At 40.6% G+C, this 22,559-nt stretch overlaps 1 protein-coding gene across 1 annotated transcript in view; it reads right to left on the bottom strand.

Moving 5' to 3' along the window:
• zmat4a (zinc finger, matrin-type 4a) overlaps window positions 1-22,559 on the bottom strand; it is a 215,036-nt gene that overhangs the window by 128,814 nt on the left and 63,663 nt on the right. Inside the window, exon 3 of the mRNA XM_049578366.1 lies at window positions 2,824-2,913. Coding sequence (XP_049434323.1) covers window positions 2,824-2,913 — 90 coding nt within the window. The remainder of the gene's footprint in view (window positions 1-2,823; window positions 2,914-22,559) is intronic.

Here is a 22,559-nt window from a genome sequence, read left to right as displayed (position 1 = left end):
CAACACTTCCTCCATCACACCACCACAACCTTAAGCTTCACTTGAGAGGAACTTGGAATGGATATGTCCCTATCACTGTGACCTGGGGCGCCGAAAAGGGGGGAAAACAGAGAAGGATTCTAGGGGGCCGTGATTAAGAGGGGCCCAGAGAGGCCCCTAATAAAATTATAATACTGACAAAACATAATATGACACTAAGTTATTAACTAACTTATAATCACAAATATATTTTATTTACAATGTAGTGGTAACAATAACTTTATTTGTTTTGGAAACATTAACACCCCCACTCTCTATTTACGTAAAATGGTTCAGTCCGACTGGATCAGCTGCAGTGAGGTGGTATTTTGTCACAAACAGCGGGTAAGGAGGCGGAGACGGCAATATGCCTCAAAAATCAGGTAACCAAAAATGGAAAGAAAGGAAGCTAAGAGAGGAGAAAGAAGCAAAGGGTCGACAGTATGTATTTCAAAAAGCAAGGTGGGTTTGTTAGTGGTTCATGTGATGGAAAGTTATGGAATATTAACTTTGTCCCTGGTCTATAAGCAGCTTATAGACCAGGGACAAAGTTAATATTCAGAAGAAGGTGATCATTTTAGTTAGGGATGAGCTAGACTCACAAGTCTAGACGCTTTGCTTAACTAAAGACTGATGACTTTCTCCCTGATTTTGTGTTTAGATGGGCGGATACAATTTCAGAGTTTAAAAAACTCCCTACATTGCAGAACCAATAGTAAATCCGCAGGGCGGTCCTTCGGTGGCTCGCTGAACTCTTGTGCTTGTAAACGTAGTCCGACTAGAAACACGTGTAGCGGTACAAAATGGCTCAAGTAGCTGTAAGTCCTTCATTTCCACAATCTTGTGGACTGAGCACACGTTTGATAAAACGGAGTTAAATCTCTCGGCATCCATTTTCAAGCTCTCTGTGTGTTTGTGTCCTTGCAGACGAGAAAAGGGGGAGTGCACATTTCCGAGAAGGCGTGTCCTTTTCAAAAATGCAAGAGGCGTTGCTTTGTTGCCGGCCGTTTTCACCGGTGTGTTAAACACACTTTAGAAAGCAGTGTCCCCAGACTATCAGAAGGCGGAGATCTCTGATTGTCTGGTGGCGAGACTAGGGATGAGCAAGCAAACAACTTTTTTTTTTTTTGCTGAGTGAAAAAAAAAGTCCAAAAAAGTTAATAACTCACAAATTATGGCGAAAAGGTAGTTTCTTGCAACCCTAGAATTAAGATAAAAATGTTCACAAATGAAAAAACACTTCTGGTTGCTGATAAGTAGTGTTTAACTTTTGATTTAACACTAAAAATTAAAACCCTCGGCGCGCACTGCAGTGCAAGCAGACAGATGCGCAACTCAGAGCAGCATGTGTCACTGACACCAGACTCAGAGCGCAGCAGACCGGTGGAAAATGTCACCATCAGCATATTATTTTACATCAGTAAAATCTATTGTATCATTATTTTGAGTCACATTGTTGAAAGAATGTAGTTGTCTGTGTTCAAGCAGGATAATAGGTCTCCATTCATGGCTTTCTATTTCCTTTTCAGAGATGGTGTTTCGTTCAAGGTCCCCCCAAAAAAACGGGAGGAAAAAAAAGGCAGAATATTCTTCTTTTTTTTTTTTTTTTTTTTTCACAATCGAATCCCGTGCCATCGAATGAAGCTTCAAAGCTTCAAAGTTTTTGGGTCAGCCCTATAACGTACACTCTACAGAGCCAGGTCTTCAAGTTTGTCAGGGAGAAATGTGGAAGTGCAGGAAGAGATTGTTCTTTTTTCACAAATATGGGAATGAATAAATACCATAAAAATGCCATAGTTTTATGTAAAATAGCATCAAAAATGACATGCCTCTTATTTTTTTGCTGTTGTATTGAAAATGGTATCAGGTACTGAATATTTTCCTGGGTATCGATATCGAGTTTGAAATTTTAGTATCGTGACAACCCTATTGGAAACAAAGTGACAGGTCGCTAAAAATCCTGCACATTTGGTGGCTAAAAAGCACCTGAAAACACTTCAGTGTCTCAATGTAAAAACAATCTGTTTTTGTTTGTTGGACTCTAACAGTGGTCTGCAGTTTGGCAGGTGTCTCACCTAGGCGTCACACTATCCACCATCCCCTTCACCTCCTGATGGCTCAGTTCATATACTGCGTCACTTTAGAAATGTTAATATATATGATACAATTGAAACATCCAAATGTAACATATTTGTGGTTTGCAAAAATGTAGTGCCAACAGTTTCCTCTGGTGACTGGTCTGAAATTCAACATGCACCATGAAATCTTAACACCTCAGTGCCTATCTGAGCGGTGGCAGAATTGCAACGTGTATGTAAAAACAATGTTTTTGTCTTTCCCTAATGGAGGCATAGAGGAACAGAGGTTGCTTCAACTGGTAAAGGCTACATTATCCAAACAACACACATCACCACCTAAACTCTTATCAAGCAGGGAGTGACAGGCCACATAATTGCGTCTGTCCGACACGTCATGTATTTCCAATTTACATGACAGGAAGGGCTGGAAGGGCCGGATACCTCACAACGTGCCTTTGTATTTAATGAACAGTTGGCATCTTTCCACATCCAACCACAGCTACGTCACTCTCACATTGTTCATTGGTGTAAAAATGTGGCACTGCCAGCTATTCTGACACAGAAAGGGGGTCACGCGGGTGTTGGAAAAGAAGGAAAATACATTAGGAACAAAGGTTTTCATATGAGACTGGTAAGCTGTGAATTTATGCATGCATGTTCCTCAGTGATTATTGACGCCATGGGGAAACACTGTGGACAGGGAAATGTATAATTCACCGGGACTCACATTGTCTGTTCTGAGCTTCTTGGCAGGGCAGCCTCCATCCACAGGATGTAGCATGTAATACAGCCGCACTTTGTTGGCATGTTTCCGACTCTGAGGGAGGGAAAAGGAAAAACCAAAAAGTTAGTAATAAAGTAATCAAAGCCATAGACTCTTGTCTTGATGTCTTCTCGGGTGCTGCAGGTCCTCAACTGTCAATCAAACACGGCAGCCAGCTTTGTTGTGTTTTTATCCTTGAATGCGTTAGACAGCATTGTATAGAGCATAAATGCCAAAGTGTATTTCAGTAATTATCTGCCATGCCCTCACTCACTTCATCTCAGCACTTTATATTATGTGATACCATACACTACACAAGTGGCTACATAGAGAGCGAGGGGGCAGGGTCCAAGTGGAATACATTTAATGTTGAACGCACTTCACTAATTCTATTCAGTGATTCAAGCACCTGTTCTCCATCTGCACTGCAGTTACTGCACTGTCTCATAGAACAATTGATGTCAGTGTTGTCAGTTAATGACTGCACTGCAGATTGTTGTTGAAACAACATTACTGCAAGTTGAAACAATATTACTGAAAGTTAGTCCCCACCAAGCAATCTGACTGGACAAGAGGCATTCCATGAGTGCTAATACAGAGTAAAACATTACCAGGACTTTCAACTAAGCATGTATCACTCTGCTTTACAGGTGTTCTGAACCACTAATTACAGTAAAAGTTAATTAGCCTAGATTAAGGGTCATCATAAAAAAAAACAACAACAAAAAAAATCCCTTTGCATAGATGAGAATATTTCCACAAATTGAGCATAGCACTAGTTCAGGCAGGACACAATGTCAAGCTCAGCTCACATCCCAGCTACGTCAGCTGATCTCAAGCAGCCCAGTCAACTGATGGATCACCTGACTGATGGAGGAGAGTCAGCTGATAGATCACATGATTCCTTTCTCTGCAACCAATTGGCAAATCTCATTCAGGGCGCCCTATTTAAACTGCTTTGGCCTGCCTACTGTTGCTGCTTCCTCTGCAAGCCGCTGTGCAACCCGCCTCCACCCCAGCTCCTCCTTCATGTTGTGTCTCATTTCTGTTTGTCATCGATGCTTGCTCTGTTCTGTTCCCAGGGGTCTTTGCTGCTGTTGTCCCTGCCTTAGACTTTCCATGTAGGCGCATGGAGGGGCAGAGAGGTGTGCTCTCTCAGCCTTAGGCTTTTTGCATAGATCTAGGAAAAGCAGAGAGGCCCCACAACAGAGCCATATTGTGAAATATAATATTGCAAAACAGAAACTGAGTTTTCTTTAACTAAAGTGGTCCTGACTGAAGTTATGAATGTCGTCAAAAAAGGACAAAGGAAAGTAAAGAAGCCTGGATACTTCACTGCTAACCTACTGATATGACATCAGTCGATGGCACAACACACAGTCGGATCAAGCTGTTAACTACAAAATGTGTTGACTGAAGCGACTGTCAACAGGCTCTCATTTCACTGGTTGCACAATAAATGGAAACGCACAGATAAATTTACTTGACATAAAGTAGCTGGCCTGGAGTAACATGTGTGTCTACACATGTTTATGTATTGCTTGGTTCAGTCTAGTCTCAGCTAGCTGAAAAGGTCACGTTGGGGCTTGAAAAACACAGTTCTGGTGTTACAATCACAGCTGGAAAAGCTTGTCGATGTCTCAGTAAAAAAAATAACCACTTTTTGTGGCACTGTCCTGGCTGGAAATGCAGGGATGTCTCTGTGAAAAAACAACTGCTGTCCATAACATTATCCCTGTAAAAAACACAGAAATGTCTCAGTAAAAAAACAATAGCTTTTATAGCATTATCTGTGCAAAAACAACTGCTTTTCATGGCTTTATTCTGGCAATGCTGATATTCAGTACAACAGCCCTCCCTCTGTGTGATATTGCTCACTTTTACTTGTCCTTAACATGTAATGTTTCGGTACAGGCTCAAAGAAAAATGGCCGCTGGTATCTGACTGGTTATTGAACTGACCAAAAATCTGAGCTGATGTTTTGAAATTGAATTTAGATTGAATTTAGATTAGATCATCTCAGAGTCATAATCCCTATGGCCTCTAGAGAGCATTGTCAGTTGAATGTAATTTGTTAAAATGACTGATTCTACCGTTCTTCTCAGGAGGACAGTCTATTCCATCCATACTGTACACTGTAAACCCCAATTCATCCATGACACAAAATTTCAATGTTAAGTCTACACAAATGCCCCAAATTGTCAAAATGACACATAAAAACTTTGACACAAAAACACATCCCTTGTGAGCTTGATATACTGAGTTTTGAATTAATTTGTCTAAAATGTATAACGCCAATTTGACCTATTATTTTAAGGCCAATAAACAACACAATCATTGTGCACTTAACATATTGTGGCATGTTTGGGATTTCCCAGCATGCTTTGAGTGTTAGAGGCCATAAGTGGAAGAAAATTGTGTTTAAAATCTGTTCTAGATCAATAATATTACCCGTTATGCAGTGATTAACATTTATGTATTTCACAATGTTCTAATGGGTTACAGTTAATGTTGTGGTAAGTTATATGCACAGTCAGTGACCTCCTACCTGTGTGGATATTGGAGTGTCTAACAAAGTTGTGCTAAGGTGGAATAAAGAGCACTTCAGAATTCATCTCTTTGCCTTATTCTAATAATCAGGTAACCCAAGCCTTCCATAATATATTTTACAGTTCAATGAAAGTGAAAATAAATTGTTGCAGAATGTGTATGTTTTTTATATTAATATGACACAGAATTAAATGCTCATACAACAAATACATTTATGTTAAACTGACATAAAATTCCTGTCACACAAGGGTCACATTTATTTTGTGTTGCTGTACTAAAAACTTTTATGTTACTGTATTATACTAAACTAAAAGTTTCATAAAGTTCCATAAAAAAAATCAAATTGAGTGAACAAATTTGGGTTTAGAGTGTAGAATCCAAGTCATATCAGTGCCCGCTGGGATCCAAACTATTTTTGGTGCATTGGATGTGTCCATAGTAACCTCAGTGGCATTTATCCAACAGAAATTCTACACATGCACCGTTGTTATCCCACCATTTAAAATATATCCCAAACATCATTATTTAAGTACTAAAATAGCACTGAAACAATTCAGTGAAGTCAAGAAACCAAGTAAAGTATCTCTGCAACTGAGACCTAAAGCTATCTGTTGATCTGGTATCCACAGAACTCAGTGTGATAATGCTGATGGGGTACACACACACTAGGTAATCACCGTCATGTACTAATGACGTTATGGTTATGGAAAACTTGTGCCTCACTTTCACGATTCACTTAACTCCCTGTTAAAATATGCTTTCAGAGCACGAGGCTGTGTCACATTAATCTGTGATGAAGCTTATTTAAATAAAGCCACACATTATTTACTCTACTTGAACATGACACTGTGCCTTTCCTGCCCTTTCACACACACGCTCCTGTTACAAAGACCTGGTTTCTGTTAGTGCTGGTAGAGGTCCCATTTAAAACAGGAGAACACTGTCGAGTGTGCACACTACCACTCACTAACACTGGGTTGAATTGATAATTAGTGCTCGGTTCACTGAGGGTGAAGCAAGAGTCTTCTTACCAGCAGCCCATCGATCCCCTGGGATCTGATGGCACAGCCGCGGCAGGGGGAAGGCGGGATTTGGAAGGACGGATTAGTTTATCTGAAAATGATTCCGCTTCAGGAGGAGAAGCTTTGTGATACAGAAGTGATACATAAAGAGGAGGGAAAACCTTCCATGATATTGTCTTTGCATCGTCAGGGGAAAGCCGCAGATGAGGGAGAGTTTATAGTTACAAGATAGCATCTAGTGAGGCATGTAGCGATGTGGACAGGTGCCCGGCGTGTTACTCTGTCAGGCAGAAGGACAGCCACCGGCTTCTCTGCACAAGGGCATGACAGACGAACTCATCCCGCCTGGTCCGGGGGTGAGCACCAGGCTGCAGGATTCTATTTGTCTTGCCTGTCTGGTTTCCTGGCAGAGATACTGCAACGTGAGCTCTGCTGCTTCTTTGAGGACAAGAAAAAAAACAAAAAAAAAAAACAGATCCAGCTCGATAAGGATTTAGGATACATAGCAGTTGATATAGTACACCTTTCATTAAAACTGCTTGTGGTTTGCTTGACTTCCTTTTAGACATATACTCCTGCAAATATTCTTTAAAAATAGAAAAATGATTATAACATATTTAGCTCAAATGAGAAAGAACACAGCATATTTCTTTTCTTTTACATATAAAACACCATCTTGTGTGTTTTGGTGGCTCTATTCATATTGTATTAGTCATTGAATATAACATGCTCATTGCAACAGAGATGTTTCAAACTCTGCATGAACAGAGGAGAAAGAAAATATGAGCATTTGAAATTCAAATTTTCTCCCCAACTTACAACTAAATAGCCAGAATAATATCACTAACAGGACTTCTTCTTTAAACAGCGGCAGAGTCAGCTTTGTACTGTTCAAAATGTTTGTTCCTGCACTAAAAATAGATCTCTTTTGCTACGGGATAAGGGATAATGATATGGACTGAAGAATTGCCATTCATGAAGCACAGGAACAAGACAATCAACCAGAGTTGAACAACAATTTCCTGTGAGGTCACTGCCAATAGCTACCACAGGGGCACCATTCGCAGCAGGCTGGGCTTTGATTCACCCCCTGAAATCATATCAGTGTGGGTTTTTTACCTGCAATCAATTGCACTTCTGGTGCCCAGGCGCGTTATTTGTTATGTCACCCTAAAGTGCCTTTTACGCACTGAGGTAACATCTATTCTTTGCAGTGGAGAGCTACTTGGGTTTCTGCAGAGCAAACACTTCCAGCTCCAAACTGGATGGAAAATGTTCCACTTCACCAGCTTACTGAGGACATTGCAGCAATAAGGCTACTGTGCATATTGGCCGTTATCTTTGCACTTTTGAAACTCTACTTCATTATTTTAATTGTTAATATACCAGTATATTAATTCTGCATCTATTTGCATAACTTCCTAATTACAAAATGGAGCCAGCTGCATTTGCAATTACCATTGGTTTTGCACTCTGCCCCAGAGTCAAGGCAGTGTTAACAGAATAGAGATTCTGTCAGTGTACATCTTTTATAACTTTAGCACATTAAATTAACTTGTGCATGAGGGTTGGGTAACGAACTCTGTGCTTTTAAGGATAACAACTGAATAACATCAGTTTTACAGTGTACCTATTCATGTTATACCCATCAGTGCCAATTGTTGGTACCTTAGAGCACATCTGAGTGAGAACACTGGGTTTGAACAATAAGTGGAAATGCTGTGAAGCACCCCGAAGTCTGAAAGCCAGCCACAGAGCTCTGAGGCTGGCAACAGAGCTCTGCGAAGTAGCTAGGTTCAAATTCAGACAGGAGGCAGAAATGCCATTAAACCAGGTACCTGGAAAGACACAGAGCTCCAGGACCACTTTGCTCCGCAGCCGTGCCTAAACTATCACTGTAGTGCCGATCTACTGTGACAGTTTGGGAGTCTGGTCTATTTTCTTTTATGTTATTTTAGTAATAGCCTAGTGTCACTATGAGACAGGCAGAAACACATACACATGCACACACACAAGCAGACAGACAGACAGACAGACAGACAGACAGAAACATAAATTTAGCTGTATGTGATTAGAAAAGAGCAAACGGGTGGAACTGCAGTTTCGCCTACCCCTGCAGCTTTCTCAAAAAATTATATTTTTGTTATGACAGATAAAGTAAGGTAGCAAAAAAAGCTAACCTTGAGTACCAGTACTGAATTCCAGGTACCAGAACCGCTACTTGTATTGCTTCAAATGTGAACGCTACCCAACCCTAGAGCCTGGTCTAAATGTGCCTGTTCGGAATGGGGCAATTGCTTGGCCACCAGTTTTGCTTCTTGCAGCCATCTTTAGAACCACTAATAACAGCAACCTGACACATAATACTGCACTTCCTTGTTTCCTGACCAATATATCTGACATGACATAATTGCATCCCCTAGCAATCCTTTGCAAAAAAGCTGACACGAACATTTTCAATGAAGTCAAAGCCTGGCTATTTACAGGGAAAAACAAGCTTCAGTTTCAAAAGTTACAACGCTGATGCTTGAAATGTTTAAGTTTGCTACAATGTAGCATTCCCGCTCTCTCTTTCTTCATCTGTTCTTGAATGTACAGTAGGGAGCGACGGAGAGCAAGCTGTGCCTAGCATGCCATGTGGGGTGTGACAATTAGTATTGTAGCAAATCACAGAAAGCAAGCTGTTCCCTGGGGTCTTCTCTCAATTCACTACACAGTGTGTACGGTTGCCGGTAGTAACACACTACTAACAAACAGGAGAGAGATCTCAAGAGCTGGCACTCGGCGCTGCTCTTCTGCTGGTCCTCCCCTTGATTTCACACCTGCCATGTGTGAAATCAATGGGATGAACAGTTGTCAAGAAAATCAAAGGACAGACAAACATTCAGACAGACAGGGACTCCTACTATAGTGCGATAGTTGGACATTTTGGGTGGTAAGAGTATCCACTTTTACTGAAAAAACTGCTAACCTGGCTCTATCAAAAGGTAAAAAAATACACCAAACATCACCATTTAAAATGACTAATTAACACATTATATCTTATTTGTTAAATTAAGAGATGAAATAGGTTGGCTTTGGGTTTTACAGGGGGTCTGTTTCCTAAGCAGGAGCAAAGACTTCCTTGCTCCTGGTCAAGAAATAATCTCGTAAGCAATCTTCCCATAAACATATTTTCCTTTTTGCATGGGGTTCATGCCAATCCCTTATCCGATCGTTCCTCACTCCTCAATCTTTGATATCCTAGACACAGAATTTGATTGGGTTCACCATCATTAAGCATGTCCCGATGCTTCTATTTGTTCTGGGATGAGCTAGGATTGAGGAACACGGAAGCTCCTAAATGAGGATACACAAAACCTTTCTACAGGGGAGTTGATACAGAACATCTATGCATCCTTTGTTAGAGCAAATCCAAGAGTTCATCCCTTCACCCATTGGTATCACAATATTTGTAATGTTTGTTTCACTATAACCAGTAAAAACTACAAAAAATACTATAACAACTCTATAACATAGTGTCAAGAGACAGCTGGATGGTGTTTTTCTTTACAGCAGACAATGTGTAACCAGTGAGGCCTCTGTTCTTGTAGATAAAAAAAAGTTGTGGAAAACAAGTTCTGACTAGTTTGTGCCAAAACTAGTTCATTTGAAAATTTGATGAACTTGTACATTTGGGAAGCTGATGTCATTCATGTGGGAGTTTCTATCCAACTTTTGTTTCTGCCAGCAGGTCCCCTGTTGCCTCCTCCCACTGTACTGTTCCAAATGTTAACCTGTACTATTGCATGCATCTTTCAAGACTGTGAAACAAACAGAGAGCTATTGGGATATATCTGAGCTCTGTGTACATGCCAGAAGGAGAATACACGTGTGAGGTGAGCTTGGGTTAGATGTGATGAGAAGGCAAGACCCAGTATATTGTATTGAATACGGTGAATTCACAAAGATGGATGTTATAAATAGGTTAAAAAGACAAGACATTCTTATCAGCCTCAATTGTACTTTAAGTCCTCATTTTTAAACGTTAGCAAGTTAACACACTAAACCACGCATGTTTTAGTATTTTGCTTGGCATTTAGCCAGTGACATGCCATCAGGGTTGGCAAGGTAGGTAGTGCCTACCCTGTCTCCCTTGTAAATCACGTTTTCACAAGAAATGTACAGTTTGCAAACAGTTTCTTTCAAAATAAAGGCACTATGTCGGTACAACACCACAAATTGATGGGTTTTTTTCAATCAACAACATATGCATATGGTTGGGTTTAGACAACAAAGCACATGGTTGGGTTTAGGAAAAAAGAACAATGTTTGCCTTTACAATCACACAGGAAGCTAACATCGGCTGCCTGGGTAAAACTCGGTGGTTGTTGGACCCAGCCACCACACCTTCTTCCCATCCTACTCGGACTTCCGCCACCTTAACTTTTGCTGTTGTCTTGCCGCATTTCCCCCTGACGGTACCAGGCATCGCTAAACAATAATGGCAACCACCTGTTTATCATGCCGATGTGAAAGGATGGCTTTTCTCATCGGTGTCTGACGCTGGAAGTCACTGCGCCGGTTTTCAACAACTTTGGAGAGAGACAGGGTTGTAAATGTCACAGTTGCACATCATCGATTAGGAAAATAATTGTGAGAAAAGCAGCATTCACTTTGAACGCAAGCCATGAAAGCATGTTACACATGTGCACTTCAGTCCTGTATTCTACAACATTAACATGCAAAAGCAGAACTCTTTTGTGCCTTTTGACATAAATATGCCAAACATCCCCTGTGTTATGTATGATACATATAACTGACATTTGGATGTCACTATGTCAGAACTCATTGTAGCTAACATAACATAAGCATTTTCAAAGCAAAAACCAAATTATCGCGAGAGGGAGGACGACCTTAACCTTAACCAAGCTACATCAACAAAAGGGACAGAAAGTGTTTTTAAACAGACTGTACAAGAAAAGATTGGCTACACTGCATGTGGCTGCTCTAGCAGGCAACTGACTGATGCTTTCACCAGGAAGGATCGACAGCTGCATGTTATCTAAAAGTAGCCTGGATCAACAGATTGGTGAGTCAGTGTTCATTTATGTTATGGCTTCAAATTGATTGATCTGTGTGTTTTATTGTTGATAACTAAACGCAAGACAGAAATATAGTTGGTCACTGTGCCATAATTATGGATATGGTCGCATTCTGATACTGAACATTAGCTACTGGTGCTTATTAGCTACACTTCAGAAGCAGTTAATTTATATGCCACTCTTGCACAGTATGTGAAACTGTGTCACCGCTAATGACAACTTGTTTGATACTGACCGGAGTGTGCACATGCATGTATAAATTGAAAGAGGAAATACTTTAGGAAGTTTAATCTGGCCTTCAAGGAGTAGTGCCTACCCTGTTACTGACCTTGTGGCATGTTACTGCATTTAGCTCAGAGCACCACTGTGTCTACACAACCTCAGCTGCTAATATAAGTGTAGACTTTTATTCTTAATGAAACTGATCCATCTTTCTAATTGTCTTACTTTGCAATTGTAACCCACCTGGCGTGTGTTCCACCAACCCTGCAGGTATGTCTAATGTCTAGGTTCTAAGAGGAGACTGAAAGTAAAATAGAGCAGTAAAGTAGTAAATGAAACACTTTTATTTCTTCCCAAAAAAAAAGAATATCTCACACCAACCGTTAAACTCTTTCAATTCACTGTATTGGTTTCTGTTTCAATGTTTAACGGCTTGTTTCACTTTTATCTGGTATTCACCTTTAAGTTAAACAATAGCTTTAAATGAATTTTTTCCACTTCAATTCACCTTTTTATATTTGTGACAAGGACCCTTAACCTGGTACACAATTGGGCATAACAGAATTTAAACACACATGACCCAAATTCCACCTTGTATCAATTCACAAATAAGTTGTTAAATAAATTGTTGGGACCCAACCAAAATAAAAAAACAAAACAAAAATAAAATATTGAGATCTCAACAAACAAAAATGTGTCAACAGGGTGAGTATGAGTCAGTACTTGGTCACTCGACCCAAGTTTTTCCTTTGTGAGTGCACTTGAGTTTCCTACCACCCTTTATGAGAAAGACTGTCCATCCTGGTTACAGGCGATGAAGGCTGTGTGGTAAATAGAGAAGAGGGGACTGAAGACGATGGGGATGATGACTGGGGATCCAGGGAGCCGGGATGGAGGGGAATGATGAGAGAAAACCAAAAGTGGCGGGATGGAGGCAGCTTGGCAACTCGATCCAGTCTGTAGAACAGCTCAACAAAAACCAGCCTGCACAAAAGGTGCAGGGAAAAAATTAATAATTGTCCTTATCAAAAGTCCACTGGGTGTTGTCTCTTTCTTTTCCCTTTTTCTTTTTTATCTCTGAGTCACACACAGTATCACACAATCCCTCGTATCACACATCATAACATTACACTCACATGTACTTGAACTTTTACATCATATGCTTAATAAAAGGGCTCACAAAGAATATATTCACACATTTACCACATAACATAAACTGAGTCTGCTAAATTAGCTGAATTAGCTGACCAACAGGCCCAATTAGCATTTTTTCACAGTATTTACACATTTCCAAAATAAACACACCGTTTGTAATATCACCATGAGCTTATCAGCTTATCCCGACTGGTTTTTAGCACAATAAATCTACAGTCCGAAGTTATAAACCTTTATCAAGTTATCAACCAGAATGCAAATTCACCGTGCTAGTTCAATGTGCAAATTCACAGTGTTTGCTAACAGCTAACTCACCGGGATATCCAATAGCCACGTCGCTCGGACAGGTCGGGAACCTCCGCGGCGTCGGACGGCTTCTCTTTCCACGGTCAAAAGACTCTTCTAACGTAGCTTTGCTACTTTCTACTTTAAAGACAAGTAGTTAACTATTGTCTTGTGCTAATAACAGCTCTCTGCTGATGCTGCTAAGCTCAACTCTCCACACTCGTGTCTGTTGTCTTCTTCTGACTAAAACTCGTCAGTCCACCCCTTCCTATCGCTCAGTTACGCCACTCGGCGGCAGCAGTGAGCCACCAAACCTGAAAACATAGATAATCTGATACTAGAATGGCTGTTCAGACTGCTGGGCTACACAATAATAGCAAACATTGTTCTAGATAGATTTTCACTGCAGGGCTGCAACTATTATTTTTATATTTCATTAATTGGCAGATGATTTTCTTACTAAAGTGATAAATTATTTTGTTCCCAAAGATATCAAATTCACTATTATGTAGTGACTGAGCAATCATTTACTCTTCATTGCAGCTCTGGTTCACTGGGTTGGATTTAGGGGTGCATGATAATATCTGCATCGGTATCGGCAAATATTGGCTTTAAAATGAAATACTGGAATTGGCCAACATGCATTTTCTTATTTTGCACAATGAATGAATATTACATACATTTTATTTCATGTCTCCATCTGCTGGTGGGCCATCACAATAAGAGTATGTATGTATAACATGATGCTAATTCCACTACAGAAAAGACGTGATGATCACTGAAATTAGGTGGGGATAATAATATATTGATATTGTTATCGGTAATCAGTCAAATGAGTTATATATCGGCATACTGGATATCGGCAAAAAATTCAATATTGTGCATCCCTAGTTGGATTACCTGCTGTGCTGTGTGTACTTCAATATGTTTAAAGGAGATGCATGTTGATTTCCACGCCATTGTGAAATGACAGCGTATCCTCATACAACAGTTCGTATGATATCTAACAAATTAGCACCCCTACCAGCTAAGTTAGGTTTAGGAAAAAAAACATGGTTGGAGGTTGGGTATCATCCAACATATTCTCTCTCCGACCTCGTTACATATTGACGTTTTGGTCATGGACTTTCCACATCCACATGTTACATGTTGACATTCTGGAACACAAGTCAAGTTCTGCCTCTTACATGCATTGTCGTCTTTCAAGATACACTTCCGTTTTCACAGGAAATTTACATCGGTACAACACTGCGAATTGACTTTTTTCCTTCAACCACAAACACACATCGTTGGGTTTAGGCAACAAAAGCAAGTGGTTAGACTGAGGAAAGGTTTGGCTTTAGAATTTTACGGGATGTGAAAACCGCTCTCTTGGGTGAAAGTCTACATTTGTCGGACCCATCCATCCACACCCTCCACCCGCCCCACTCAGACTCTCGCTGCCTTAACTTCCATCTTTGTCCCGCTGTGTTTCCCCCTGATGCGGCCGTTACACTATAACCGCAACCGGCTGCGTATCATGCCAACATTAAAGGACGCCTTTTTTTATTGGTGTCTGACTCCGAAAAGCACTGCCCAAGGTCTGGATTTTGATGACTTTGGAGTGAGATCAGGCTCCATCATCACGTTACATTCCATGAAGTTACGTAGGTTAGGTTTAGGAAAAGAATCATGGTTGGGCGTCCTCTTTTGTAATTAACATGACAACAGCATCGTGACAGCAAACCTTGCATTAACTAAAGTTCACATTGTTTCACACATGACAATAACACATGTCCCCTGGGGGAAGTCAAATGTTTGTTTACGCTACCACTCTAGTCTCGCTCACCAGACCTTTCTCAAGAAAAGAAAGGTCTGGCTGCACCGACTCTCACTTTAAGATTTTGCGCTTGCAAAAATATTGCTGGGGGGAAACAGGTTTTGGTGTAACACGCCCACAAAAATATTGCCTACAGGATGCGAACCATGGCAGAAAAATGGCCCGCAAGATCAAACACTGCAAAAGTTAGTAAAGGACGTGCTGAAAACTGCAACCGGAGGTGGTAGGGCGGGACTTCAGCGGGTGGCTTGTTCCGCCCAGTGAGAGACTGATCTATGCAGCGAACTTCCGCCCACTAAGACTACCACCATTCCAACCTGCCTCCTTTGACTCTTTATACTACTTCCTTCTTTACTCCCATCAGCACATCCATCACATGGTTGCAACACTCATGATTAAGTGGGTTATACACAAATACTGTTGCAGTATACATACCAACAGTGCATGAGAACAGCCTGTAAAATGAACATGAATCACTGGACTGTAGGAAAGAAACAGTGCATTTAAAGACAGGACAGTGTTTCTGGAAAGAGGCCTGGAGGTTTGTAAGGTGTATGTGACTTGGAGTAAATGGGCCAAACCAAGCAAGATATTACAAATATCCTAAGAACCTGAGTGACTGAGAAAAACACCAGGCAACATTGTGCAGGTACATCAATGACAATACACACGTATTTGTAAGATGCTGATTGAAGGTCTTTGTCCGTATTTGCATATATAAAATAAATGCAACCTCATCTTGTGTCAATCAAGTTTACACAGCAACTCAGAAATGTGTGTCCGTCATGAAAGTTTCTGAAACCGGTTCGATTTTCTGCATTTTTTGGCATCGGTTAAAAGCCTTTAGAGAGTTGTTTGACCAAGAAGCAGTGTAGAAGATATGGCTTGACAATGGGACACATGTCTCCAAAAAGAGATGGGAACTGGGCAGGAGTGGACAGCTGGCCAGCTAGAAAAAGGAGTGGAAATATATGGAATCCTTAAAGTCTTTCATGACAAAGAGAAAATTAAATTAGTCTCTCCAGAAATGCACAACAGTACTGATGATGCTTACAGCAGAGTGCAATTTAATGGCTGCACAGTATCATTCTTTAACTCAGGTGGCTGCGGTGCTAAATGCAAGCTGCAGGCAGAAAGTGGCGACAACCAGGGAGGTAACTCCAGTGGCCTGATGTTATTTCTGTAAATCTGTGGAAACTGCAGATTTATACCTGCATAGCCATGTTTCAACTGCTCAGCTTGTCTGAGGACTCCGATTAAAAAAATGACCACCAACTGAGAGACTAACAAAACTATATTGACACAGGCACATTTTGGGACGTGGTTTATGAGAGAGAAGCTAAGTGCACGCTTGACATAATCAGGGCTGAAGAAAAATCCATACTGCATTACCAGCACATCAGTGAGCTAATCAGAGCTTGTGTGGGCTCAGACTTCCCCCTCCCAAGAACCAGGGTGGGTACTGTGGAGGGACAGATACTCTAAACACAGTGCAAAACCACATGCAACTCAAAACTAGCCTTGTTTCTTGTTGGAAATAACAAAAACCGGACCCTACTTGTATATAAAAACTGATCTCCAGTGATATAAATAATACGTGGGGGAGGCAGTAGTGCAGTAGAAGGTGGATGAGTGCACACTTGTTACATCTAAACAGCTGCCAGCCAGGTGCTCTTTAGCAAAGAACTTAACCCCACACTGCTCCATCGTAGCTGTTCAGTAGTTGCCAGCAGCAGGCTGTAGCTGTACTGGACAACTCCATGGGCTGAATGTATGAATGTGGGTTATACGGTTATAATGTGGGTTGAATGTATAAACAATAATGAAATGTAAAGAAAATAATGACTTCCCAGAAAAGAACACTCACTGCAAATACTATGATTATGTGCACTTTGAATCAGCATACAATGTTTTCAGTGCTATTACAATGCCCTTGTTGACATACAAAGAAACATTGCGAGTGCCTGAGTGTTCTTGTTCTGGAAAAGATCAACTTTCTGTGATGACGTAAAAGAATGATTGAGTGAATGTGTGTTACATGCTCATGTTGAAATTAAGTTAAAAGTCAAAACTGAAGATCAGAGTCAAAAAATGTCCAAACTGTTTATAGTATACTAATAATACAAATAGTGATGTGGGATATACAGTTTAAAACAATAGGAGATGTGGGGGTACCATGATGAGTCTAGCAATGGATACTATTGCATGGCAATATAGTATTGTTACACAGATGCCAAGTATCAATCTTTTATCATACACATTATTATTTTTTTGCACATTCACATTTAAATACAATTTTTGGTACTAGAGTAAAGTCAATTGCTTTTTCAGTCCACTACATGGTGCTGATGTTTTTGGGTTTTTTTTCTGATGAGGTCAGCAGAGGTCTCAGACAGCGGCATTTGGCAGGAAGTTTGTCATAACAAAGATGGAGGCACTGGAGAAAAAAATCAGAAATGCGCTTTGTTCATTGTTTTCCAACATTTGCAGTTGGAAAAAAGGTAATACATTGCAACATATCTCAAAATGTATCTCAATACTCAGCATATCGCAATATTGCAATAATAGCGTATCGTGACCTAAGTATTGTGATAATATCGTATTGTGGGTCCTCTGGCGATTCCCACCCCTAATGGATATAGCATCAACTCCGGGGCACATTCCAGTAAAGAGGTGATGTTACAGGGTTAACCCCAAAAAGTTGTTAGGCCCAGTAGCAAGTACCTTAGATGGCAGCATTTTGGTAGTTGCTGTCATAAAAGAATCACAGACGCAGGGCTCCTAACCAACTTTTTTTCACCATCCTCCCGGAACCATGCCAAAATACAATCTAAGCAATCCTGAAATGAATCAGATTAATTTTCATTGGTGTACATTGTAACATTAGCAGTTTGTTTTTCCTTTCAACTCTTGTCCTAAATGTGTCCCAAAATACATTATCATCCTTTTTTTGGCCCAGAGACGATGTCTAAAGCTTGTGACGGATGAAGAGGTGGAATTGACCTATGGCTAAGCCCCGCCCTCAAACGCGATGAGCCAATCACAGTGCGTACAGCCATTCCCATACACTCGGACATTCTCTGCCTGGACGTCCATTGAAATTCATAACAGAAAGTCAGTTTTGTTCGGTTTTATGACCTTTTCCTGAGATTTGAAGTTTAAAAATGGTCAAATAGTGTGCATGGGGTACATGCAACTCCAACACAAGGTATCCTGAGAGGCTGGGCAGTGAGGTGTATTTTTTACCCTTTCCTAAACCACATCTCAACCAAGAAAAGTGTCTCCTTTGGATAAAGTCTTGCGGTAATGACAGACCACAACTTCACCTCAACGTGAATAAGCTAACAATAACAATGATGTCTACATCTGTTTTAAGGTAAGTCAACATTGTGTTTGAGGCAACATATTGTCACTTTGCTGGAAAGAAATATAAAGTTATCTTTAACATCTCTAGCTAACGTTAGCTAAAGTTAGCCTAACGTTAGCTCCTAGCTGCGCTGTTCATCATGTCACCTTGTTTGCTGGGAGTTCATTAGCCTATTTTGTTCTAGTTTTGTACTTTGGTGGTCGTACATCATTGTTAGCTGTTGTCCAAAGGGCTCTAGTTAAGCTAACGTTAACTTCTGGAGCTTAGCTTCATTAACTTATCTGTAATCGCAGAGATAACAAAGGTTGGCAAACGTTATCCTGAATGATTCAATGTAAATACTGTAGCACCAAACTAACGGAGAGACAGTCTCGGTAAAGATGGTAAAACAGGCTGTTATCCTTTTCTCATATTCTGGGCCAAAAACCTTAACTTCAGTGGCTATTTAACTTGTTGTCTTTGATGGTGACGGCAACGAGATGCGGTTTATCACACTTACACTGTGACCTGTAAATTTTGGTTTGTAATTTAAGCTTTTCATTGACCTTCTCAACAATAAAATGATTAATATATCCCTCCAATGCGTAGTTTAGGCCCTTTTGGTTACTTCTCAATGACATCTGATCGTAATGTCCCCAAAAATCATCACTTGCTTCCTGGGAAATGCCGTGTACTGTGACACCTGCCATAGCGCTGGTCACTGAATGTTGATATTTTGTCAGAGTGAGTGGAGGGGGGCGTGGCTTAGCCATAGGTCGGCTGGCAATTTGTATTAGGCCACTGTATTTTAAAAAAACACAGACATCTTAAATACAATTACTTAGTTAGTAGCTCAGTCCATAGGGACTTGGGTTGGGAACCGGAGGGTTGCCTGTTCAAGTCCCTGTCCGGACCAAAAATGTGAAGCGTGGACTGGTAGCTGGAGAGCTACCAGCTCCTGGGCACTGCCGAGGTGCCCCTGAGCAAGGCACCAAACCCCCCAACTGCTCAGAGCGCCTGTCATGGGCAGCCCACTCTGACATCTCTCCACTTAGTGCATGTATAGGTCCAGTTTCTGCATGTGTGCGTTCGGACCTGTGTGTAATTGACAACAGAGTATAAAATTGAATTTCCCCTCGGGGATTAATAAAGTATATAAAATTAAAAAAAATAAAAAATAAAAAAAATTGTTCACTTTCATGTAGCTCTGGATCACATGACCTCATAATAAGAATGATGATGATGAGAAATGTTAGGCTAATGTAATCAAAAACAGAATTTTGTGAACAGTCTGTAATATTTCAATCCAAACATTGTCATTGCTCATATTTAATCACAGTGTACTGTATTTCTGTCATAGTGTTAATGAATTTTCTGACTAATGGAAATTCAAAAATTCAGAGCATGTACTGTTAGATTTTCACACATCATAATGTGCTCATATTGCAGGCAGCTTTGTCATTAAGCTTCATAAGCACCTTTGAAATTCATCTTGGTATCATTACTGTTGTTGTGTGTGTTCTGTACCATCAGCCTGTCTATAAGTCTTCCCTACTATGGCATTCATTTACATTTGTTAATTACACAAGCAGACAAAATGCTGAGAATTAATGTTGCAAAAAAATAAAACCACAGAAAACTGATTTCACTTGGGACAAAGGGTGCAGATAAGAAGAGGTGTTTCTCCTTCTTAAAAAATCCCAGATGCTGAGGCTTGGTGGGCCGCTGGGCTTGCAGAACACTAGTGAAAACCTTGTGTTATCAGCCCAGCTTACAACATTATTTATCAGATCATAAAGGCCTTGTGCAGAGCAACTGACGGGTTTTCCCATCAGAGGGCCCAGCCAGCCCTACAGTCAGTCAAGAAACTGCAAATTAAGGATTTATTTATGCTTATAATTACTCACTATGAAAATCTTAATAATGTGATTTAGAGTGATTTATTTAAAGCTCTACCTGCAGAGTTAGTTGTCAACTTTTTCCACTTAATATAAGATGTTGGCAGCATTCTCTTCCCTGTGGGTTGACGGAGCTTTAGCTGCCAAAAGTAAGTTCTACAGCCCATTTATTATATCCCACAACTTAAAAAGAAAAAGACCTTTATAGTACCAAGGTTGTGCAGGTCTACCATGTAAAGCTAAACCACTGCAGTTTGTCTGCACTGTCTTTGTGTAATTTACATCTGTTCGCATATGTTTACACTGCAGAATTGCTGGCACATGGCAGTGTCCCCTACAGTACAGTGGCGTGTCAATCAGAGTCAATCAGAGTCGTTGAGTCGTCAATCTACAACTAAAATGCTGATAAGCTGCATGCAAATGAGCTACCTTGCTGTTGTAAAGGATCTAACTCTCAAATGTCTAAAGACCACAACATAGTTAGTGCAATGATATAAATGCAAATTTATCTGTTCCTGAGTTACAACACTGAATGGCCAGAGAAGTGTTTTTGCAGAACATTACAATGTCACAATGAAGTTGACTTTTGATATACAATGCCATCATTTAAGCTTTTTAGACTTTTGTGTTAAGTTTTGTCTTAATTAGTGTATGAATTCCTGAGTTATGCCCTTGTGAGGTTACAGTGACCTTACAGTGACCACCAAAATGCAGTTCATCAGCGAGTCCAAGTGGACGATTGTGGAAGGCATTTCTGAGTTATTGCATTCCCAAAATGGGACTTACTGATGTATGTAGAGCGGACATCCCCAAAACATAATGCCTCAAAACATAGGACCGTCACCAGTGAGGCATAAAAATAAACAATAAAGCTAGATGAAATTTTAAAAAACATTTTAGCTCATATTCAGATTCTCACACTGCTTTTATAAGAAAAAGAAACTTCCGCTAGTGTGCAACAATTCCACTTGATCACAGTGTGGTTTCAGAATGTTCTGTAAGACAAGATCAATATTCCAAAACAAGACAGAATTCCAGGATCAGAGATGATAATTGTGTAGTTTAAAGAATTCCCCAATGCTTTTGCTTCTTTTACTGCTTGCTTTTCTTTTTCCCTTCCCAGCAGAACAGGGTGTGTATCTGAGTCAACAGTGTACATACGGTATTTCTGCATAGTGTGGCAGGTGGGATTCATTTAGTAGCCTACAAGTGTCCTAATCTGGACATGATAGTCCAGTAGTTAAAGGTTCATAGGTTCATTGGAATGAAATAAAACATCATTCCTGTTTTACTTCGCAACAGTTATGCTGAATAGGGTGCCCTTTGCTCTTATGGGTGAGCATCAGACAACATGCCGAATTAGTATTTTTCACCCCCACTTGCTGGTCCTACTGTAATTTCAATCCTGTCCGGAGCAACATCATTCCATGTTAAAGGGCCAGTGTGTAATATTTGGCATGGTTTATTGTCAATCAGAATCTGAATCTGAATATTCTACCCATTAATATGTTTATACAAGTGTATAATCGCTATAAAATAAAATTCGTTTGGTTTTCGTAGCCTTATAATTATGCTTTCATATATATATATAGCAAGGGCCTTGCTTTAGAGAGGTCGCCATCTTGTGCCACCATGTATGTACGGCAGACCGAGCGGACAATCCAGCCTGCCAGAGAACGCGTTTCGCGTGTATAAATGAACCAACGAAGACAGAAGGAGGAAGGAAGAAGGAGGAGGAAACAGCAGAGAGTGTTAGTAGTTCGTTGATAGAGAGTAGTGAAAAGTTTTTTTAGTTATAAAGTTTGCGAATGGACCACACTTACCACGCAACAGGAGAGAATGAACCCGAACTGTCATCTGCGAGGAAAAGAAGACGCAACTTCACTCCTTGTGATGCACTCTCTGCGGCGCTTTTCCTCCTGATGATATATCTCCCCAACGATGGTAGCAGTAGCACCGAATCCCATTCTGTGCATTCAGCCTCTCTTCTCGCCCGCTCAGCATCCAACACATGGAGTTCCTCATCTGTATGCTCCGGCTCAAACAGGTATGGCTCTGGATCTGTGTCCGCTACAAGAAACTCTTCAAAATTGCGTTCAAAGTCGTCCATTGCAGCTACTATAGTCCGGAGATATTGCTAGGCTAAATAAACAGCTGAGCTCTGTTTACAGGCTACGCTGTCAGTCAGTGTGCGGGCTGGAGATTGGTGGAGCAGAGAGGGGAGGGGGTCCCCACTCGGCATGGTAAACGAGTATGTGTGTATGGAGTGTGTCTGTTACGCTAGAAGAGTCAGCGTTTGGGATGGAGTCTTTTACCCCC

This window comes from Epinephelus fuscoguttatus, linkage group LG6, assembly GCF_011397635.1.
Source record: "Epinephelus fuscoguttatus linkage group LG6, E.fuscoguttatus.final_Chr_v1".
Lineage (NCBI taxonomy): Eukaryota > Metazoa > Chordata > Actinopteri > Perciformes > Serranidae > Epinephelus > Epinephelus fuscoguttatus.
Note: the sequence above shows the minus strand (reverse complement) of the source record. Positions and strands in the feature narration are given on the sequence as shown.